This window comes from Tripterygium wilfordii, chromosome 12 (genome assembly GCF_013401445.1).
Source record: "Tripterygium wilfordii isolate XIE 37 chromosome 12, ASM1340144v1, whole genome shotgun sequence".
NCBI lineage: Eukaryota > Viridiplantae > Streptophyta > Magnoliopsida > Celastrales > Celastraceae > Tripterygium > Tripterygium wilfordii.
The window spans coordinates 66,990-90,065 of NC_052243.1; the positions used below are offsets into that span (position 1 = coordinate 66,990).

The 23,076-nt window shown below is 36.2% G+C and overlaps 2 protein-coding genes and 1 pseudogene across 2 annotated transcripts; 1 reads left to right on the plus strand and 2 right to left on the minus strand.

The window, feature by feature from the left end:
• Positions 1-1,088: 1,088 nt before the first annotated feature.
• On the minus strand, positions 1,089-14,903 carry LOC120010828 (vacuolar protein sorting-associated protein 52 A-like). The gene is given in 21 exon segments (XM_038861711.1): positions 1,089-1,695; positions 1,697-1,762; positions 2,106-2,180; positions 2,389-2,523; positions 2,619-2,798; positions 3,494-3,544; positions 4,524-4,624; positions 4,831-4,889; positions 4,993-5,108; positions 6,352-6,534; positions 8,245-8,326; positions 8,652-8,743; positions 9,353-9,496; positions 10,184-10,264; positions 11,707-11,790; positions 12,793-12,894; positions 13,688-13,783; positions 14,226-14,286; positions 14,385-14,473; positions 14,583-14,636; positions 14,762-14,903. Coding segments are annotated over 20 exon segments (2,199 nt in total). The 5' UTR covers positions 14,610-14,636; positions 14,762-14,903; the 3' UTR covers positions 1,089-1,320.
• A 164-nt stretch (positions 14,904-15,067) lies between these two features.
• Positions 15,068-20,087, plus strand: LOC120010829 (annotated as a pseudogene).
• Positions 20,088-20,514: 427 nt separating this feature from the next.
• On the minus strand, positions 20,515-22,993 carry LOC120010311 (RING-H2 finger protein ATL7-like). Its single transcript, XM_038861081.1, has 3 exons — positions 22,106-22,993; positions 21,891-21,973; positions 20,515-21,049 (listed from the first exon to the last, which is right to left on the minus strand). The coding sequence occupies exons 1-3, from the start codon at positions 22,331-22,333 to the stop codon at positions 20,695-20,697; spliced, it is 666 nt and encodes a 221-aa protein (XP_038717009.1). The 5' UTR covers positions 22,334-22,993; the 3' UTR covers positions 20,515-20,694.
• Positions 22,994-23,076: the final 83 nt, after the last annotated feature.

A 23,076-nucleotide genomic window follows, 5' to 3' on the forward strand; every position in this document is an offset into this window, starting at 1 on the left:
AGGCCCAGTCTTGAAATGTTATGTAGCAGTTATTGTCTGCATCAATTCATATGTGACACTACACTTTATTGTTGTAGTTGCCAGTAATATAGGAGTATCTCTTTAATCCGTCCTTCGTTAATTAATGTCTTCTCTAAATCTTAATTAAATAAAATATTTTTTTCGTGTATGAGTCTTTTAGCCTTTAGGAAATAGTAGCCCTGAACAATTGCAATTTGGTCTCCCCAAGAAAAGGTAATAAACATGCCTCTGCTACAAGGGGCCCTTATGAATTCACTCGAGATACCCATCCATACAACCACAAGTAGGTAAATTTCTATGGGTCATACCATATGGACTGCTGTCCAATTTACCACATCGTCACGTGAGAAACTTTTATGCACATGAGCGGCCCTATAGGATGTCATAAGACAAGTTTTTATGATGTGGTTAAAAAAAAAGAAAATAATCATATGATTTTAAAAAGAAGTAATTCTGATTTTTTGACCAGACATTTATTTCTATAATTGTCCCGAAGCAGAAACTTGATCAGGAGTTGTTTTGTTCTCTTGAACTCTTCCAACTCAGAAAAGAAATGGAGCTGAATTAAAGTCTCTCAATCCGATCCTTCTCAAATTTGTCACCGGGTGCATAGTTATATGAATAAGATCACACGGCTGTGATAAAAGCCGAACCAAATAATAATAAATGAAAAGGTCTTAACTGGTATGTTGGGGCAGCTGTCTCCAACTTCTTTCACCAGAAATAAAGTTAAAATATTGCACATGCCTACAAAAAAAAAAACACCTTCACAGTCACACACATGCCTGTCTCACAGCTTTATTTATCTGTGGCAAAAAAAGGGCCTTCACTTGTGTCCACTGCCAGCTCACTTCATTCCCAATCATGCTTCTGCATGATTCTCTTTCTGCCCCATCCATCATCTCTGCTTTATTTCCCTTGCCTCCTCCAGTCCAGTCCAGCCCAGCCCAGCCCAGCCCCCCACACCCACAATACATGTGTCCAGTAACACATGCCAACATAACTTCCAAGGTAACAGAAAGTATTCACTTACTCCATAAGTATCTACATAGCTACGAGAGTCTGAGTACTGCTGTTCAGAAATTGCACAGCCAAAAAGGTTCATGAATAGTTTGAACATTCCACAATGAAAACATTATCAGATTTCGCTCAAGGTTTCAACATCACATCAAATACGAGTTCTAGCATGCATTGTAAACAAAATCTCAATCCTCCTATGCTTCAGTTGGCAATGCATCCATAATCAACCAATGAATAACTCGTGAGAGTGGCTAGGTGTTGCTATAAGTTAACCATCGTTCAAAATGTCCTCGAGTATTTCTTGATCTCATACATGATCGAAGATATGGAAACAAGATCTTTGTTTAGCGCAGACCCGCCAACAATCCTCTTTATGCAATCTGAAAGCCTGGTATAGTAAAGCAGTAGCTGGGTCAATGCAGCCCTTAAAATGTCCATACCACACAAGAAGTTGCTGAAAGATGTAATGACATCTTTGTGCATCAGCTCTATTGCACCTTTCCATCTGCTTGCAAAATCCTTTACTAGCGGCTCCACTTCAGCAATAGTTATGGGCTTCTCAGAACTAGAACTTAGGTCCTCCGCTGTCATAATTGCAAATAAGGTTATCTCCTCAAATAATAAGAGTTCCAACTTCCAAGTTGTGCTTAGTATAATACTTACATGCTCGGTTCTTCACAAACTTGATTAGATCACCAAAATGCTCTACTAGCAGCTCCTCCTGCACAAAATGAAGAAGAAATACAGCCACAAACAAAGAATTTACTCTGAAAAGGCAAAGAGGCAGACATGGACAATAATTGAAAGTAGTCGAGTTCTGTAACCAAAAGCTGTTGTTGACCATGATTAAATACCTTAATACCTTAGGATTACGTGACAGATCCTTGTCCGACATGTTCACTTAAATACCTAATGGTGATTATGATACTGCTCAAGTACAATGTCAGCTAGAGGCCCTTTCAAAATTAACTGAAGCATAAAACCTAGTGGTCAACTATTGTCCAGGCTTCGTATTTGCTCGCTTACCCATAATATAACAATTATTGGTAAGTGGACCTGCTTACCACAAATAATGTTGTGTTGCTCTTCAGCAGGTCCTCAAAGTGCAGTTGAATTTTCCCACCTTCAGGTCCAGCTTCCTGAATCAAACGAGACAAGAATTTATAATCAGTGGCCAAAAGCCTAAGCATGTGATATTCTTAAGCAACCAAACATTAGCATGCATAATTCAATCCAAAAGGCACTATAAACTACATAATTAACTTCTCCAAATCAAAACTTGATAGCCATGGCCAAGACACCTAAGATTTAGTTTACTTAGAAAGAAAACCAAAACACGATCCTCACCTTAAGTACAGATATTGTCATATCATAATTGTTTATGAGAAACACAATCTGATGTTTTGGCTTTGGGAACAGTTTTGCAAGCTTGATAAGCAAATCATCAAGAGCCATTCTCAGTCGTTCCATATTCAAGTCAAGCTGGAAGTCAAATATTATGAGTAACTAATCCCTAAAAAGAACAAACTAAAATAAGGAAACAGAAACTAAGTTTTCATTTCTAAAAAATAACTAACCTGGCCATCCCCATATTCAACATTAAGATGAATAAGAGAAGCCGTAAATTCAGCATAGCGTCTCATAACATAGTGAGGATGAACGTCATCCTCCCATAAAGTCTTGACATTTGCATTACGAAGGCTGCTGAGGTGCAAGTCAAATACCATCTTGAAGCGAGGCCAAAGTGAAATATTGACCTGCTCAGATTTATTCAGAGTTAGTCTCACTGTGATGAAAACTGCCATTGAACTATAATAAAATAAGATTGATAAGATTAGTTACTTTGTCATTCAACCCAATAAATTAACTCATCGAATGGGGCATTTCACGTCATTTATACATATTCTAACACTCCCCCTTACGCGTGGGCTGGGCAATCCGATGACCCAACACGTGCACAACAAACGAGACCCAACACTAGGGCAACAACAAACACACAAAGGCCCACACTTGGGGCAACAACAAATAGGGTTTAAATTGTGGAAGCTAAGGTTTGAACCCAAGACCTCCCTCTCCGATACCGTGTTAAGATTAGTGGTGGGGAGTTTCACATCATTTATACATATTCTAATAAAGTTTAACACTTCCACTTATGATGTAAATCCAACAATTCAGCTGGCCTATCTCAACCACCATCCAGCTGTAATATCCAGGATATATCGACCATGTTCTCCTTTATTGTAGAGCAAGTTAAGTCTCCCTCTGTAATGCATTCATGTTTCTTGCAGACGCATAGAATACTTGATCTAAAGTCACAAATAAATAAATCTCAAGGACTATTCAGCTATGGTCAATCTACAGAGAACTAAAAGAAGTCGCTGTAGTAATTGGACCGTAAAGCAAAATTCAAAAATTCTAGAAGGGGGTTAATCATTTATCCAAAAACACAGACCTTATCTAGATATGAATCCAAGCAAGGAATTCTCCTCCGAGACATGGTAAGCTGGAAAAGGAAATTAACACATCAGCAACCCACAAACTATTTTCAAGACATCAATTCGACACTAAGATTATAAACCTAGCAAGAACCATGTCATGCATAAAATGCAAATCATGAATCAGGGCATGTTTCGAGTCTCCTCTTATGCTAATAATTAAAAAAAAAACAAAACAAATGATGCATAAAAAAAAGTGAACTGTCATTTGTCGCAAAGACTATCAGAGAGAGTTTTATATTGGGTTTTCGGATTTAAGAATTCAAAATGGATGAGAACAAGGTAGTTAATTCAAATACAAAAATATAATGTAGCACCTCATACAAAAGGAGACAGTAGAGTACATGTAACATCTAGATGGGCAGAGCTAATAGAAAAGCCCAGCTGTTCAGACTTCAGACAGAGTAAATTGATTTGAGCATAAACTACAACCATGATGTTTAAATATCATGAAGTATTTAATCAGGTGACCTTAGGATCTATTACTTCCATGTATATGTCATTTGCTTGTGTTCTAATTCGATTTATTTGGTTCTTTCTTGATGGCCAAACCGTAATAAAATAAGCTTTCTGTCATAGTTTGATGGCAAATTTATCTTTCAAATCTAGAGCCAGACAACTTTTAGTTCTCGGTGAGCCTATCTCAGGTTAAGGAATATACGATTAGGATTGGACTGTGAACTGTTGTGAACCATCTTGAATGAACAAACACCTAGTCTATTTTCAGCACCAAAATCCTAATTTAACAGAAAGCACTGCAACCATAATGATACTACAGTTGGCACAAGTTTATTCTTCACTCAAAATCCATGAAAAATATGCATTACATTTCTATGCACTATACCAATGTTCGAAATCTCGTAGTTTTCAAGGAAGTGGATACATATGTATGAGATTCAGACCGACATGATATAAAATGTGATTGAAGATTGAACCTCAAGCCAAAGATGGGCACATTGAAATAATCAGACAAGCTCAGGACATCACCTGGTGCTGGTGTATTATGCGAATCATAAGCATTAGGCCAATAGCATCATAACAATTTGGAAGCATTGAGTTGAAGTGTTCATCAATAACAGCAAATGGACCTGAACCAAATTCTTCCATATGTAAATAAGAACTTTCTCATCTCATCATCACGTACAAAGATATGAAGCTTTGAGATCATACGCAATACCCCAAGCATGTGGTAAAATTAGTCCAATATTATCTAAATCCCATTAGTGCACTTTCATGCACAACTGCACAAGTAAAAGCTATACATTCGAAGGAGAGAATCGTCCATCACAATTACCAGCAAAAATCTCATAAAATATGGATTCTTCCCCAAAAAAATCATCACAGAAAAGGTATCTGCAAAATGAAAGAAAGCAGTCAACACACAACTTAGCCTTCTCTAAGAAGTAGAAAGAAATTTAAAAATAAAATAATAACAAGAAAGGCAGCTATAAGGTACTCAGAAGTAGCAGTATCCATAAGCAGCTTGTGCAAGCTCCTGAAAAGGACCTCATATGGATATTTTTGGGAGCTGGCTTCAGCGATATGTGGAATCAATGCAGGCTGATCAATTTCCTAAACCAATACATTTCGACATAAAAATGGTCAGCTATAAAACACATAAGAACTCAAGGTAGGTAATAATATCAGCAACATTTTTCCAATTAATGTAAATGAAAAGCCCTGCTTATCTATATTATAGGTAAAAAAAAATCAACTTTATGTACCAATCAAAATAAGTAACTGTGGACCTGTGGTAATCATGATATCTAAAGTTTAAAGCTATACTTCTGAGAAAGTCATGTCTTCAATTTATCATAGCCTAGACTAAAAACATTAAAAGCAAACAGAGAGGGCTGAACAATGCAGTCTCAGATATCGACCTGTCTGCAACCATGTATACACAAAATGTTCACCAATACCTCAACCATGTATTGATATGTAAGGACAAGAGGATAACACCAACATTTTAAAGAACCAGATTTTTGTATAACTATCAGGTACTGAAACAATATAGTAAGAAGATAAGATAACATATTAACATCCATTTCAGCTGAATAAGAATAGTAAGGAAAGGTAGCCTGGGACCGATTGCAAACTCGGACTCGGAGGTGAAGGGTACAAATTCCCCAAGTGGAACTTAGACTTAACTGATATCCGTGGTTTGCAGGTGATTGCCAACGTCTAGGGTCTACTAAACATGGGTGGGCCCTACGCTGGAGAGTTTCCGTGTTCTCAGAAAAAACATGCATTTAAATCTACAACAGTCATGCATGCCAGAATGATTTATTTAATTTTGCAGTGACAAAGAGAAAGGGGTAAGAGATGCTAGTATGAATTTTATATATAATGATGATACAGATATAAGCAATTATACGTGTATAATATGGGACATCGTCTTCAGAATAGAAAGTTCTAAGTAGCCCAACAGGCAAATAAAAACAAACTCCTGTGCACAAGACTCTTACAGTTGGCAGGGTTGAGATATGCAAGATGTACGCAAACCTTACCCCCATATGGAGGGGCTATTTTCAGGAATTGAACCTGTGATCTCTAAGCAACTCTACCACTAAGCCACATGTTTGTCTGTTAAAAGGTAAACAACTCCCGTGCACAAGGCTCCCGCAGTGGGCAGGCTCAGGAACATCAAGATGTACGCAAACCTTACACCCACATAATATGTGGAGACACTATTTCCAGGAATTGAACATGTGACCTCTAGGTTGCACCCTTGCAACTCTACCACTGGGTCGCATGTTCGGGCAGACAAACAAATACCTAAAAAAATTCTATATGGTAAGAGCAAGCTCGTGAGCACCTTTAATATGTTAATCCTCTCCCCAAGAGCATAGACAGCAGATCTATTCTTCAATGGTTCTCTTCTGCTTGAAAAAAGACTAGGACTTCTGGCCTCCACACCAATTAAATCACTAGATGATGCTATGTCTAATTGTAATTTCTCCAGTGCTTGAATATAAGCAAGGAAATGCCCGCTTAGAACCTGTAAAACAAAGAGCAGAGAGTCAGAGACTCAATACTTCTTAGTGGCCACCTTGACATGGTAAATCTGGCACTTAAAAACACAACTTTTTAACACATGATAAACTCAATTTGCCGTTAAAATGTTCAAATTGAGACATATATGTGAAGCAATTGAAATACACCCGATGCAAAACAATAAGGGGAGGTAACCTAGGATAAGCCCCAAAACAATATTTTCATCGTTTGACCTGTCATATCATGCACTACACTAGATTAAGCTGTTTCATAGATTCATAGTACTTCGACATGTATCTGCAAGCTATTTATGAGAAGCTAAATTTGACAAAAAAATAACCCAAGGACGAATCAAAATACATATTCATTCATTTGGTCAGTGAGGCATCATGCATTTCAGTATATCATGCAATAACAATTATAGCGCTATAAATTATAATAGAAGGAAAAATGCATCATGCATTTCAGCAAGACTCCATCTGATTATAGACTATAATATAAGGGAAAAAAAATTAAAGAAAAGAGTTTCAAGGAACTCAGATTTCTAGACACTCTGGGCACTAAAGAATCTTTAAAATGATGCATCAATACTAAAGAAACTGGAAGGTCTTGCGTTTTTAGTATTCCCAAAGAAGCATTGAATTTGGTACACTTTCTCTAAGAATTTAGAATTGTGTTATGAATAAAGTTCAATCTCCTTGCAGTCCAAATTTAAAAAAAGTCTCTCTCTTTTCAGTCTCCTCATGGTTCCTTGACTCAAATTGAGGAAGTCAACTTTTACAAGAGAGAAAAAGGGTTTTCTATGGACACTTCACTCATTTCCAAGTTCCAACTAACAGGTGCAAAAAATAAGAGTTTCTATGTACATCCTTTTTGTCCAGAGCAATTGCTCTGACTGCTACTTTCAGTAGACACATTTACGTTTCTAGTTTGGTATTTTACAAGAGACATATTCACCATCACATGGTCAAAACATTTATACTTTTGATGGTCAAATAATGTAGCGCGAAAAATGCATGCTTTTGATGGTTAAATATAAGAGCAAGGGCACTTCATAAGAAAAAAACCTAAAATATGTGAAAGAACAACAAAGCATTTGAGGGTTTTCAGTTATCAGTGTGTACTTTCTACTATAAAACATGACAGCTTTTGAGAATCATATTTATTGAACATACAGCCAACAACAATCATAAAGGAAAAGAAAATTAAACTGAAGAGACGGACCAAAGACGCAAATTAAATTAAAAATTGTAAAGAGCCAAGAAAATCTCATAAATCAAATGAAATAACCGAAGTAGAATTGCGATAACAAATAAGGTCCCAGGGAAATAAGCTAAACATAAGTAATGGACCTGCCTATTAAAGTTCTAAGGCTCTTCACTCCAACTAAAAGCACCACATCATTCAGACATGGGCAATATGCTTCTATTCTTCACTGTCCTCAAGCTTGGATTAGAATCGAGGGAAATGGTAGTGAGGAAGCAAATGATAAACAGAACAATGACTTGTAACTAAATTGAAGTTACATACACGCTTTGCATAGGGTCTAAGAGGTGCTTCTAGTTAATGCAGATTGCAAACTGTGGAAACAAGGTATCACTTTATACATGAATGTTTTACAGGTAGCAAAATCTTTATTCATAGCATAACCTTTAATGTCCCAGTCTCCCAGAAGATCTTTATTAAAGACAAGTTACAAATTCCAATCACTCACCTTGTTCATTGTGTCAATGTATGCTCCCCGAACCTCAAGATATACCTCCTTGCCATGTTCCTTAAGGAAGGAAATAATATACCTATACATTTCATGTTATAATCTAGTAAGTTGTATTATACTTCCAATTGAAGCAGAGAAATGAGGTAACAAGGATCTAAATCATGAAAAATATGATCAATGGATATAAAACTTATCACTCTTCGATAGCAGCTTTCTCTATGGTAAATAACAAATAACATAGAAAACATAAAGAATAAATTATACAAAACAATAGAACCAAATCTGCATCACGGGAAGCAAAAGCTAATAACTCTACATGGCTCATACATTCAAACCATGCACAACCAACAAAAGAATTGCCAGATGATTTGAAAAACAGAAATAATATCATCACGATGACTCACTTGTACTTTAAAAGTACACTCTGTTGAAGGATCTGGACATTTGTTTTGGGCTTTCTCAGAGCATGTAGCTTTTGAACAATGAACTCAAACACCTACAAAGATACGAGTACAAAAAATTCAATGTACTCAAGCCGACAGCTTAACAATACATAATTATGAATATGTGATGAATGTGCAACATAATTTGATGCAATTTTTCAATGTATATAGAACTTATAGTAGATTTAGCATCAATCTCAATAAGTTCACAAAATGCTGAAAAAAATAGAGCTAGGATAGTTTGACTAATAGGACGTAAGGTCCTCCATGCCTTTTGTTTTATAAATTAAGTCATAATTGAACAAATTTACTACTACACATGGCATATGATGTATTCATATGAGTATTGACAGGACAACTGGCTAAGAAAGTTTTACTTTCGTTTATTCCAGGAAAAAAGGGGGTATGTAGAAAATCATGTAGACAAATTTCTGCTAATGCTCATAATCTCCCAACTAATATAGATGACAAACAGAATACTGTAGTTGGGAACAACGTGTGTTCACAAGACATCTTAGTCTAGGTGCTCTTGCTTGATAAAATTTTGATCTTTGAAAAAGTAGCATATATTATGCAAGTGACGTAAGATATATTGTGCAAGTGACTTGTAGTCAAAGTGATCCAAAACATGTAGGCTGTAGCAACTCCAATCAATAACGAACCTTTGAAACTGCTTTCTGCAGAAGTTTTTCGAGCTCGGGCTGAACATCTTTTAGGGCTTTTGAAGCCCCAACCATCGCATCCACTTCGACAAATTTCAGCTTCTTACTTAAAGTTTCAAGAGCCCTCATATATTCATCATTGACCTACATGAAGTCAAGCTAGATCATGTGACATCACAAAACAGTCATTCAATAAGGCAATTTGAGAAAGAAAAGAAAATGGACAAAATTCCTTATCCAATATAAACTACAAAACATATGGCTACTCATGGTTTTACAATCAAATAGCAGCGTGGATCTGCAGATTATTTGTAAAACAAGCTATGTCCACATATACATGCTTTGAAATTTTTAATCTAACAAGAAAATCCAAGAATTGAAAGAATAATACATCAAAGATCGCCCAACACGAAGACGGGGCTGGTACTAAGTGTCGCCAATATTCAAATGCGTACCTTAGTATCTAGGTTTCTACAAAGCTCACAAACATAACTCAATGCACACAGAAAAGCCTGATCTTAGGCTGCACACACTCTCTCAAAGCATGTAGTATTATATCCATAAACTACTCCTACCACGTGGAGTGACTACCCATTACCCAAATCCATGTTCCAGCATTAAGAATCTAAGATCCCACTGAACTTTCTCAAACAAAATAAACGAACTATGAACAATTAAGTCAAATAAAACTAAGAGAATTAAATCATTGGATGCTACAAAAATGCATGGTCATGTATACTAGTGGAAGAGACCATGGGAGCGTACAACATTAATCACAAATAAATCAGTCTAACATAAAAATGCATGACGATAAACAAATATCGGGAAGACCTCTCCATCAACAATTATGTCTATCATCCTTGGAGGGATGATAATGTCTTCAACAAATTTCGCCAATTTTGATTCTGCCACCTGTTAAAAGAACATAAACCAATTACCGTGGTGTTGGGACATTAAAAATCAAAGAAAATTGGAAAAATAGGGCGGCCATGCATCAACCTCTATTGAAGGGCTTGCTTGAAATAGTTGGAATATATATAAATGATGTAAAATGCCCCAACCCAACAAGTTAACTTATTGGATTGAATGAAAAAGTAATTAATCTTAACATGGTATCGAAGCAAGAGGTCTTGGGTTCAAACCTTAGCTTCCACAGGGCATTAGTGAAAATAGCTCTGGTGTTAGGACTCGTTTGTTGTGCATGTATTGGGCCGTCGAAACGCCCTACCCACACGTGAGGAGAGTGTTTGATGAAGTTTTTGAACTACCGATGTAGAATTTGTTTAGGATTGAGCAACCAAAACCCTAATCCCCAAATTAAGCCCAAAATTAAAACTCAAGGACAGAAACTCACAATTCCCAGGTCTGATTCGTCTGAATCTAGAACCAAAATTCTTGTATTTTTTGAATCAAACAAAAACGACCATGAATCTCTCAGGTAGGGTTGGATAAACTCACCTTCCCCTCTCAGCCTCTCACCGAGCGTGTTTAAGGAATCTCTCCTATAACAAATTTGTATAAAAACTCTCATTATTATTTATTCTTGATTTGCATCCATATATATAGACTCCTAGTAATCCTAATTACATAAGAAATTTCCTTCAAATAAAACTAGGATTCCTAAAAGTAAACTAATATGACTCCAATATAACTAGGACTTGACTTAACAAAATAACCTAATAAAAAACTCTCAAAACAAATAACTAATACTAAATTCGAAATTCCAGCACACCTGGAAATTCCGACAATACCCTTACTGTGAAAACTAAAAGAAACTTAATAAAATAGACCCGATAATAAACTAACTTATAAAAAACTGTATTAATGGTACTCCTGCATCAGTGTTGGAATAAATATAAATGATGTGAAAAGCCATAATCCAACAAGTTAACTCATTGGTTGAATGACAAAGTAACTAATCTTAACAGATAAAATAGCCTGGATCAAGCTTCTACTTGGCTTGTGAGCTATCTTGTATTTCAGCTTGGCTAAACCAATGGCTATGTCTATTGAAAAATATAGTGATGGAACAATGACTTCAACAAAAGAAGAGTATTGAACCATTCAATTGACATCATCTAGAAGAATCCATATCAATTACATGATGTATGAGACATGATGCTTCTATGACCTAAGGCAGACCTATATGCTTTATTTAGGATGCTTCCATTTCTTAGAGGAAACTAAAGCTTAAAGGTGTAGAACACTAATTTAATCTAAGCACATGTAATCTCAGTCATAAATATATAACTGCCAAGACTAACTAAGAACGTACAAATTTAAGGCTTTTGTGGTTTTACCACTTTCCAAGAAAGGAGGAAAAAGGAAACAAGACACTTTTATGATAACAGTACCTTACGATTCTTCAGTCTCAGACCCATATCCATGGACTTCTCCTGAAGAATTTTTATGTCCGAACTTATAGATCCAATCTCAATCTGCAAGAATTATATAACCTTAATTATAATATTGATGTCACCGAAAAACTACAAAGATCATTGCCAGTTTGCCACCTAGAAAGTAAAACAAAGAAATGAAACCAGCAGGTTTAACAGGAAAAAAAATCAACGAAAATTAGGAGTTGCACCAGAAATTGGTAGAACAAGCCAACCAAATCCTGCAATTATACTAATCTGCAGAAATAAGATCACAAAAAGAGATTCACTTCTTCCAACATCTCTTATGTTTTGGACTCAAATGCTTCTTGGAAATTTGATAGTGTTTTAATCCAAGTTACAAGAAACACTGCACCAAATGAAATAAATGAGAACTTTCCTTTAGAATATCAAAGTGCGTCTCTGATCCTTAAAAAGTCCTCTTGGTGCTCTCATTCCAAATAAACAAATAAATGAATAGTGGAACGACATGAACAAATTTCCTCCCACTGTTTACTCCATTACAGAAGGCCAAGCCTTCAGTTCAGTTTTTGATAAACCCGGATACTGTCCAACTCACTCTCATTGATTCTAAAGCCATGTTTCCCAAATTGCCGACCCAGTCACAAAGGAGGATAAGATGTCTGACAGTTTCCTTTTTGCTTTTGCAAAGAAAACATCTGCTGGCCATAACTACAACTCTTTTCTCTGAGGATTATTGCTTCTCAAGATATTCTACCATGCCATTTCCCACGAAGAAAAGGCGATTCAGAAACATGCAGATATAAGAAGGTAGAAACAATGACACTACAAAACCAGACAAAATTTTAAGAACCACAAATACTAATTCCCCATCAGCAACTCTATCATTGTTTGAATTAAAGATCCATGACAGATTTCAAACACTCCAATGTCACAAAAAGTTTGAATATGGAAAATCATTTCCTTTGCCAAAAAAATATAAAGAAATATCATAACAAATATGCATTTTTTAAAAAGAAGAATTAGTAAGCGTTTCAAAGTTAAACACAGAAATATTGCAGGATCTAGCAAATATAGACATACCTGAAAACCACTAAGAAGAGTTTCCATCTGTGACAAGATGTAATCACAATCACGAATTTGATCATGAAGAGAGACTAGATTATCACTCTCTTTTATGTAATCCTGTGTACAAGGAAAGTATGAGATGAAAATGAGCATCCAACGAATAAATAAAACAGGTAAAACACAATGAAAGGAAAAGAAAAAGAAAACTTAATATTGATAAGAGAACCTTAGCCATGTATTAACTTTTACTTTGTGACTACACAAACCAACAATATTCTTAACCAAGGTCCAAACAACATTCCAAAACATCGTCACTACATGCTAAATGACCATTCCATTGAGTGAAATGTCTGTAATTGAACCAAAGATTCTACCAAAAAGATGAAGCCATCAAAGAGCTATACCAAATACGGAAAATGAAACAAATTAATAAAGGCTTCAAAAATTAACAGAATAAAAAAATTTATATTTGGCAACAAGTATCTTAAGATTGATGTGTCCTTCAACCAAAAGGGAGAATTACTTCAGTGTTGAGAAATGATCAAGATGCTTAAGATTCTATCATTGAAATAACTGTGTAAGAAAAAAAAAACTTAGAATTCAGACTCTAAATTTCAAAAGGAAGCAAACAAATTGCAGAAAGAAAGGTCATACTGTTTTGCCCAGAAATATTTGAGCATGACTTAGAATATGCAAAATCTGAATTGAGTCCAATTCAACTTGCCGCAGAAATATTTGCCAAGTACTATCTACCTTTAAGCTAAAGCATTAGTACAAACTGAACAAAACAAATCCATATTAACCATAAGATCAAGAAGAATAGAGAAAATTGTACAAGCACAAATGAAGTAGAACATAACTGATGTGTTGACAGTGTCCAAGAAATGCATTCCTAGTAAAAACGACAAACCTGAATTGAGTCCAATTCAACTTGCCGCAGATTGTTCTCGACCCCCTTTGTATGGTCTCTTAGTGTCGTACCTTTCGATAATATGTTTGTAACAACCTATGAAAATGTAGGCAACATAAGAAACAAAAACCATGCACCAGATGCCTTTTATTTTTTTTTTTGGCAACAAGGAAAATCAGTAGACAACAAAATGAGATCTAATATCATTTGAGAAAACAAAGAAACTTTATAAATCAAACTTATTTTGTACAACCAAAATAAGCGCCATTGTCTAAGTAAGGGGCGCCGTGGGTGGCCAAATATTTCCCCAAGCCACAAAGCATAACAACAGCTAAACTATAGCTATGCAGAGATGTCGAGCTGTCGATAGACCATAAGAATAGCGAAATTTGCATTCAACAAATTTCTTGCAACAAAGATCAAGAAGACAAGGACAAGGAAAAAATGAAAATTAGTGAAGCAAAACACAGGTATCAATTGAGACCCAAATAGAGCCGACATAATAGGTGCACGATAAACCAACTTTGGTGCTACTTACATCGTCACTCTTACACTCTTCTAGTTCCTGCTCGAGTCCTTCCAAAGATATATCATCACAACTAACAACAACCAAAACACAAGGTGGATCTTCTCGGGCCAAGACACTAAGATAAATTAAACTGATACAACAATAAACACAACAATCAAGTAGTGAAACCTGCTGGCATCCTCCTCGAGAGTCAAGTCCCCAACAAACGCTCCCAAATCAAACACATTCTTGGGCGTTTTCTCATTCGCCTCATCGCCCTGCATTGGATCAGCAATTTCTCCATCCAACAGATCTCAAAAAAAAATTACAAAATTCTAAAAAACCAATGAAGAAGCTGGAAATTAATTTTGTTTTCTTTTTCTATACCACTCTGTTTTTCGCAATGTCGGCCATCCGCTTCAATCGCGAGCTCTGATTGCACTGCAACCATGTTACATATACAAGTCAATAATTAATAATAATCTCAGAAAAAATGGAAAAAAAAAAGATTTAGTCGCAAAAGGTATACGTAGATCTATGACTCTTGAAGAGCCAAATAAACATACAGATTTTTACAGGAACAAAATTCACATGCCAAGCTCTGGCAAGGACTAAGGAGAGAATTTACTGAATATCTAACTGATTTCCTCTAACTGCGAATAATTTTCTCTTCTTTTTCTTTTGAATTTGTCACCATGGGCTTCGTAGTGTAGCGATGTTGGGCTCAATTTGCAAGTTCTCGGTGGGCTTGAATTTGCGCTAAATTGTCGTGTTTCAGACCTTCGGCCTGTGACCTGTGAGGCCTTCGTTTTTCAATCAACAGCAATCCATTTAGGAACATATGCAAGGGGTAAAAGAGAGAAGTCGTGTGCCTCCACGGCCTCCCTCGCTTTTCTTCAAACTCAGGGAGGGCTGGAACTCGTCCCTCTCCCTCTGTACAGCCCTTGTTCGAAAGTGATGAAGGTACGGGGATTGTTTCAGTTCAGGTATCAACTCTAACTTCAAATCCGAAGGTTTCTTTTATATTTTATTTCAGTTACTACAATTTTGCTTGTTTCACATGAAATATTGGGGTTTGTCGGAGAAAGCGCGGGAAAAGGTAGAAACTGAGATTTTTGGAATATTCGCTTAAACTACAACAACTGCTTCAGAACTTAAATGGTCGTTTTCTTTGCCTTTTGGAAACCTTGTTTTTTCAATTCCAAATGGCTAAGAATGGTTTTAGGGCAAATGATGGAGGCATCTCAATTCCAAAATTCATGTTTGTCTTCAATGACAGCTGGAACCTCCAACCCCTTGTCTTGATTGTTTATCAACTTCACTCTTTAAGTAACAAAGAGAGTTTGCATTGATTAGAGAGTTCACATGGAGACCAAGATGTAGGAGAAGTTGATTTGAACTATGATAGAGCCTAACATCTGCTACCATTGCATTCATTACAGTCACACAGCCACCAACAAAAGGAAGGAAACGGTAGTGTTGAACAATGAGCCTGCTGACGCGTGGCGAATTGTTAACATCCCCGGCAAGCCTCCAATCCCTACCGATCAACAACCCACCGGTCGGCCTCTCCTTCTCTCTCTCAGCTTGCATTGGACTTTCTCTGTGGTGTGTTTTGAAATGTGTTTCTGTTGGGAATTCAATCCGTTACAGTGAATGTGTATGCATCAATGATGGAGCCAAAGCTTGCCAACACTCTCATCAGGTTAGCTTTCTTCCCCTTCACATATTAAATTTGTAGGGATTCTTAATAGTTAATACCTTTTTAACTCATTTTAACTTAACGCACATGTCTTAACTCTCCTTAGATCTCATTAACCCTACCTCCTTCTCAAACAATGTCACTACCCTCTCATTAACTCTCCCATCACTTAACTGGGTGAGGGGGCCTAAAGTGTTGTTCTTTTTTTTGCCATGGAATTGACACCAAACTCATTAAGGAACTGAAGTAAATCTTACTTCACTCTCCCTCACTTAACTTCACTTAACACTCTTTTTTTCAATCCAAGCAGAGTCTAAGAAAATTGTTGAAAAGTTTGTTTATGATTATTTACATTTTTTGAAAGCAGGGAGCATCTTCTTGCCGCTCTTCAGTGGATAACTCTTCTTTCTTTTAAAGATCCATTTTGGAATTGATGGACATTTGTTATATGATAGGCGCCTGAATCAAATAGCTCCATTGGAGAATTTACGACATGTGAAGCGGATTCGAAAGAGATCTCTTGAAGGGGGTATGTTAATGTATCCTTGATGATTACATTTGAGATGGAATATGCTATGGAAAAGAGGATAAGTGAAACGAGCCCCTTTTTTTTACTATTATTTTTAGGGTATGTTTTGCAGTGTCTTTTGATGGCGATAATTGTTTTTTTTTTATTAGGGAAATCTCAGCTGTCGGTGATCTTATGCCTTGCTTGTGAAGATGACAATCAATGGAACTGTGTTCCGGAAAACGTACAGGAGCTCGTGAACTCCTACCAGTTGAGTCCTTTTATAGCACAAGTGGGTCATCCTTGAACTTGTAGGTCTTGGCTTATTTCTTAGTTGAAGCCTGTGGAAAATAGTATATAATCAAATACTTTCAAATATTGTTCTAAGGGATTTACATTTTTCTTTTATTGTCCTATTTGATATCCTCTGTGGTCTGACTTTTAGACTTTTGGATGCAATCATGATTTTTCACTTATACTAGGTTTGTAAGTATGCTGCATCATCAAAAGAAGAGTGGGAAGAACAATGCAAGCTATGGCCGACATCATATCATCCGCTTACCTAGTAAGATACACGTGATTTCTCTAAATATGATGGTTGTTATTCTTCTCACTTCATTGTGACATGATTAACTCTGTGTTACATCTCAATGAATATTGGTCAATAGTGAAGGGTAACAACTGTTGATATCTTGAATCTTTTTTGTTCTTTCTGAACCTAGAATTAGCAAGCTTACCTTTTGTTGGATCTGCTGCAGTATAATATACTCAATCAGTTAATTATAGAATAATGTTACCTGTTATGGTACCATAAGTAATACAGCATCTGGATTTTCTAAAACGGCTGTTGTATAAAGGGAAGTTTTGTAAAACTTTCTGTAATGTGCTTGGGCCATGTGAGATAAATATATTGAAATACAACAATTTTGATGGTAAGGAACTTAATAAAAAATTGTTCATGGACATATAATTCTGCTTGCTAACTATCACTCTGTGGTGCCAAAAAGTTCAATTCTCATTTTTATGTATGATATATCATCAAGCTTCTACAAAGTGGCACTGTATGATGTAGCTAGAATATGTTTGATGCACTTGATCTATTTATTCATGTAATTCTTGATTGTAAGTTGTAACTTTTGAAATAATTTCAGCTTTTTGATGTTCTGAGTTATCTTTGCCGTCTTTTCTTTTCTCCTCTTCTCTTTTATTTACAATTGCAGCAATATTGATGGCATTATGGGATTTAGTGAAGAGGACTCACAGTCGATTTTCAGCTTCATGAAATTTGCCGTTGAGTTAGCAAAATCCAGTAAAGAATTGGTAATGAGTTATATATTCTATTAAAAAAATTTTTTTGCACTGAGTTTATTTTGCATGTAGATGAATTAGAGTGTGGTAGATTGATTCGTTGTACTCTGGTGTATTTGTGAGAGTAGAGTAGTCTACATAATGAATTGCCTAAAGGAGCGTCATTTTTTTCCTTCGATTTGTACCTAAAAGAGCTTCATATGATGTATTCAACTCCATAATAATGCTATTTACACCTTTTGAACATCAAGCTTGGTCAGGGATGGATAATTGGTTTGCTTGCATAGACCACATTGAAATTTTGGTGATTTATTCATTTATTTATGTGTGTGTTAGTCTGAGTCTCTTTGTTCTGCCTGCTCTGCAGTTAGTCAATGCTGCAGTTGTCGTGGACCCTTCCAACAAGCAGATTACTGCAACTGCCTGTGATCAAATCAACTCTTGGCTTCCCCCGGAAAGCAAGCATGGGTATCGGCTGTATTGAACAAGCAGAATCCTTCTGTTCTTATCCCAAGTCGTCTCAAGTATCAAGCAATATAATCCCACTTTCAAATGGTTCATCTGATAAATCCAGAAAATTGTATACTAATGTTTCTTGTTTGAACCCCTGGCGGTTGTCAGAGCAACAGCCAAGGACAAGTTCGTGTTATTGGCATCCTCTGCGGCATGCTGCTGTTGTTGCTATTGAAGTTTCTGCTGCCAGGGATAGACACTTATTTCCTGCTCTTGAACACATTGGATATGAGTATTATGAAGTGGAAGATGTGCAGTCTTCTTCCATAACTTCTCCAGCAAAAAGACCAATGACCAACCTTACAAATGTGAGCTAATTTCTGTTTTCTTGATTAGACACCTTCATTGAGTTTTCCTACTGTGAAAATACCCAAAGGATCCGCTTATGGATAGCCAATTAGCCAACATGGTATGATTATTAATTTACTTAATATTATATGGCATGGAGGCAAGAACAAGTCTTAGATTCTTTTTTCTATTTGAACCCTAGGCCTGGCAATAAGTTTGTCTCGTCACAACCACAGGTTCAAATCCTGTAAACATTCTTTCTGATCGCAAGTGTATCTAGCTCTTCCCCAACCCCACTTCCACTGTAGGACGCTTGTACATGGGTGTTTTTACCTTTTTAGTGTGTCTTATAGTCAATGTAAGAATCAATGCAATGCTGTTTTTTTGTCCTTTTCTTTTTCCATACAACATGTGTTTCTAGTGATGTGCTGGCATCGCTTTCACAGATTTTAGATGCAATGTTCATAAAGCCATGTCATATTGTTATATCCTTGCCGTGAATAAGGAGATTTAGTTTCCAGACCGGTGTATTATGTTGAACGTAATATGAAACATGTTCAAGTACTGTGTTAGCAGACACACCAAGTTAGTGTTAGCAACCTTCACCCTTTGATGGCAGTAATGTTTCTCTGTGTACTTTAGTTGAAGGTTCTCTTAATGGCATCTTAGATTAGATTTTCATTAAGACAGAAAGGCTTCTAGGATTGAATCTATCTCAAATGGTATTATGCTATTTTCAGGTTAAGAATGAAGACAAACAGGTTTTGCATGCTAAGGATTCTTGTTCTATATCAGAGAGACCTTATCTATGTACTGGTTATGACATCTTCCTTGTTTGGGAGCCATGTACAATGTAAGTATTTGAAAACGAAGCTCATGTACTTATTGGTTTGCACTTTTCTTGCAATCTATACTCCTTATGCTGCCTACTCATGCACCTATATCATGTAGTATGTTCCTGACTAAGTTTCAATGTTCTCTCATGACGAACTTCCCTTAGTTTGAGATTGTTTTGATAATTGTTACCTGATATGTTTTCCATTTTAGGTGTGCGATGGCCCTTGTTCATCAAAGGATCAGGCGCATATTTTATGCTTTTCCAAATCCCAAGGCAGGTGCATTAGGTAGTGTTCACAGACTACAAGGGGAGAAAAGCTTAAATCATCACTACGTTGTATTCAGGATTTTGTTGCCTGGAGAACTCCCAACTACAGGCGACACTGTAGCTGAAATAGCTGATAAAGACGTAGGAGCAGATACCCTGCAGTGTCCATTAACAAACTAGCCATTAACTCTACTAGAAGGCACATAGTTTTTGAGTTGATAGTTATCGACAAGACAAGCTCAACCTTTGATAGTTGAAAAGTTGTTTCACAAGATGTCTTCAATATTAGTATTTTACAAGATGGCTGCGATCAAACCTCAGGAAACTGCAGCCGATGTATAATATTTCTTTGTTTCTCTTTCGTAACCTAGAGAGTTTGATCATAAGCGTATGAAACCTTTTAGTGTTGTATGTAATCTGAAGTTAAATTCTAATTCTTTGATACCGGACAATATAATGTTATCCGTACGAAGATATAGATTCTTCCTTGTGCACAAAACTAATTTGATAAACAAAGATTATGCAATTTTAGGAATATCGTCCGTTGCACCAAGTTGAACCGGAAGAAAAAAAAAGTTGAACTGGAAAAGAAGTTGTCGTTTTGTTTGTTTTAGAAGAAGAAGAAAAAAAAATAAAAAAAAATGACAGAGTTGAGCAGTCAATTGTCCTTCATATCAAACTCTCTTATCAGGTCAGCATAAGCCAACTTGATCAAAAAGCAACCAAGCCAAAAAACCTACATTCAATCTCAATGTGTTGCCTTCTTCATAGTTAACAATGATCGATGTATGAATATTGACATAAAAAAATATATATACAGGGCAGTCTGTCCAGAATAATTATGAGAAATGCGACCCATAATTCAACCTAGCAGGGTCCAAAAGATCAGCACAAGTAATGCACATGAAGGCCCAACCAGACTATCAGATCAGGAGAATTCTTTCCCAAAATCAATCAATTGTAGTATGCAGAGAAAATAAAAAAAAATAAAAAAAGTGAACCAAAAACAACTTACAGAATAGGCTACAACTGCGGCAATAACTAAGCTAAACTGGAGTACTGAAAGAACCACAAATTACAGACTATCTCTACTATTTTCCTGTTCCTCAGGTTCATTTCTCGCATCTCCAGAATCTCTCCCCTGATCAGCATGCATGGATCTTCTTTCTTCTTCTTCAGTACCATTCCCTAGCCGATCAGACGTTTCAACCCCATTTTCTGAGGCATAAACTTCGTGACCAATTTGTACTTGGATATCAGGAGATTCACTAGTAGCTTTAGCAGAAGCAAGGAGGGAAAGGCGACAGAGTGGACAAGTTGTGTGGTTACTAAGCCAATGATCAATGCATTCCATGTGAAATGTGTGACCACATGCAGGTATTTGTTGAAGCCTATCATCCGCTTGATATTCACCTAGGCAGACTGAGCATCTGCAAAAATATTCACTAAGATATTACCCAAAATGGCATTATAAAACAGATAGTTCACCATTACATATTCACATTAGTTACAATCCAGACAAATTAATCAACACATATCGCAACTTCAACATCAATAATTTTATCTAGCTAAGTATCAATTTACTTTGCCTGTAAGCATGCTTCAAGCCAAATATTTTCCTTTAGCCAATGTCTCGTGCAGAGTAACTACCTGAATGCAGGCACTCAAGTAAAAGGAAGACTAGAGTCAGTCTATCATATGGTTGGGTGCAGTTTCATCACGCCAAAGAATAGATACATCTACTCCATCTTGTCACGTTCATATCATCAAATTTACCGACAATGTTGTGACAGAACATGATTGTGAACAGCTTAATCCTTTCTTTTTTAACATATAAATAACATCTACAACATAACTGCGAATTAATAAAATGTCACGAAGATGCTTTCTGATTGACTCAATTCAATCAGACATCAATAAGTAAACTCGGTGGATACCCTAATGAATCATCTTAGCACAATTTCAACTCCGTATCATGCGCAACAGAGTCTACCATTTTGAGTTGATTCAATTTATAAGCTTTCACATATTCGGTTCTTTACATTGACCAGAACGAAAGGGAAAACATGACCTTCAAGAATAGATTTAAATCAATTTCCATTAAATCTAACAATTTTTAAGATACAGAAATAACAAATTTCAGATCACAAGCGCCTCCAAAACCACAGAAATTCTGTAAAATCTATCTTATCTATTACACCATAGAAAAAATATACTCCTATAAAATATCAATATAAAAATTTGGCACCACGAGAAACACAGCTTACTCACTGTGAATCTGTGATAGAGAAGGTTTCCTTGTATACAATAATGGGCAGCATCTCTCTCAATTCTTTTCTCAAGCCCAACTCAGCCTGCAAAATCAAAAGCCGAAAAAAAAAAAAAACACAATTACAACGCATATCTGGCTAATTAATGTATTAAATAAAATTTTTGATATGACAAACTTTTTCTTAAAGAAAGTAAAAGCACTCTAGTGATCTTACTCCTGAGATGTCATGGTTGTTGTGTTGTAATGATCTTCTCATTCGAAGAGATGCCCAGTCAGCCCTCCTAGGGCGAAGGTAGAACAAGTAGAACAGGAAGAGAAGAACGAAAGTGAAGAATATTGGAACGGAGAAGACAAAAGCTTGGTAGAGCTTGAGCTCGGTTGAAGCTACATGTGAAGATGGATGGCGATGACTAGTAGGTGGATCTGATTTGACATGAGACATCACTATGTAAAAACGACCCTCCAAATCCCATATGAAAATCTAGACAAACCCAGATGAGAAATTCCAGTTTTGTTCTACGGTATGTGGGTTTCCTAATATAGGAAACAAAAGTTCAATCATTCAACATTAAGAAAAGCAAAAACTCCTCAAATGCAAGTTTTGAAGAAATCCCAGAAAATAAATGATGCTTCGCAATTGATTCCCAGTGCAAAAGAAATCCCAATCCAATACCAAGAGAGCAATTTGAAAGAAGAGTCAAGCAAGTATCATTGTGCTTTGAAGGATTGTGAAGCTGATACGAAGAAGAATGAAAACCTTGAGATCAGTAGTAATTAACAAAAACCAGACAAGTTTAATTCAGAAGAGCGAAGCTTGAATACTTAATAAAAGTAGGAAAATGGAGCCGGGCCATTAAATTATACAACAGAGTTATAATTAAAACGAAAACCAAGACGAGAACTAGAAGAGACTACAGAACAGAGAGGAGAAAATCTCCTTCAACGATCAGATCATCACAAGTTTTATACTTTCAGTCGGGTATGGCAATGGAGGTGAAAGATGCTATATTTTTTAAGCAGAAGAGACCAAGCCTGCAATAGATTTATCCTTGACGAGAACATAGAAAATGGGTACCGTATAGAAAAACGCGTGGGATCTGCATCTGCTCTTTTACAAATTAGGATCTCAATAATTAATTAAGAAGTTATTGCAAAAATTGAGGTTAGACAAGAAATTTGACACTG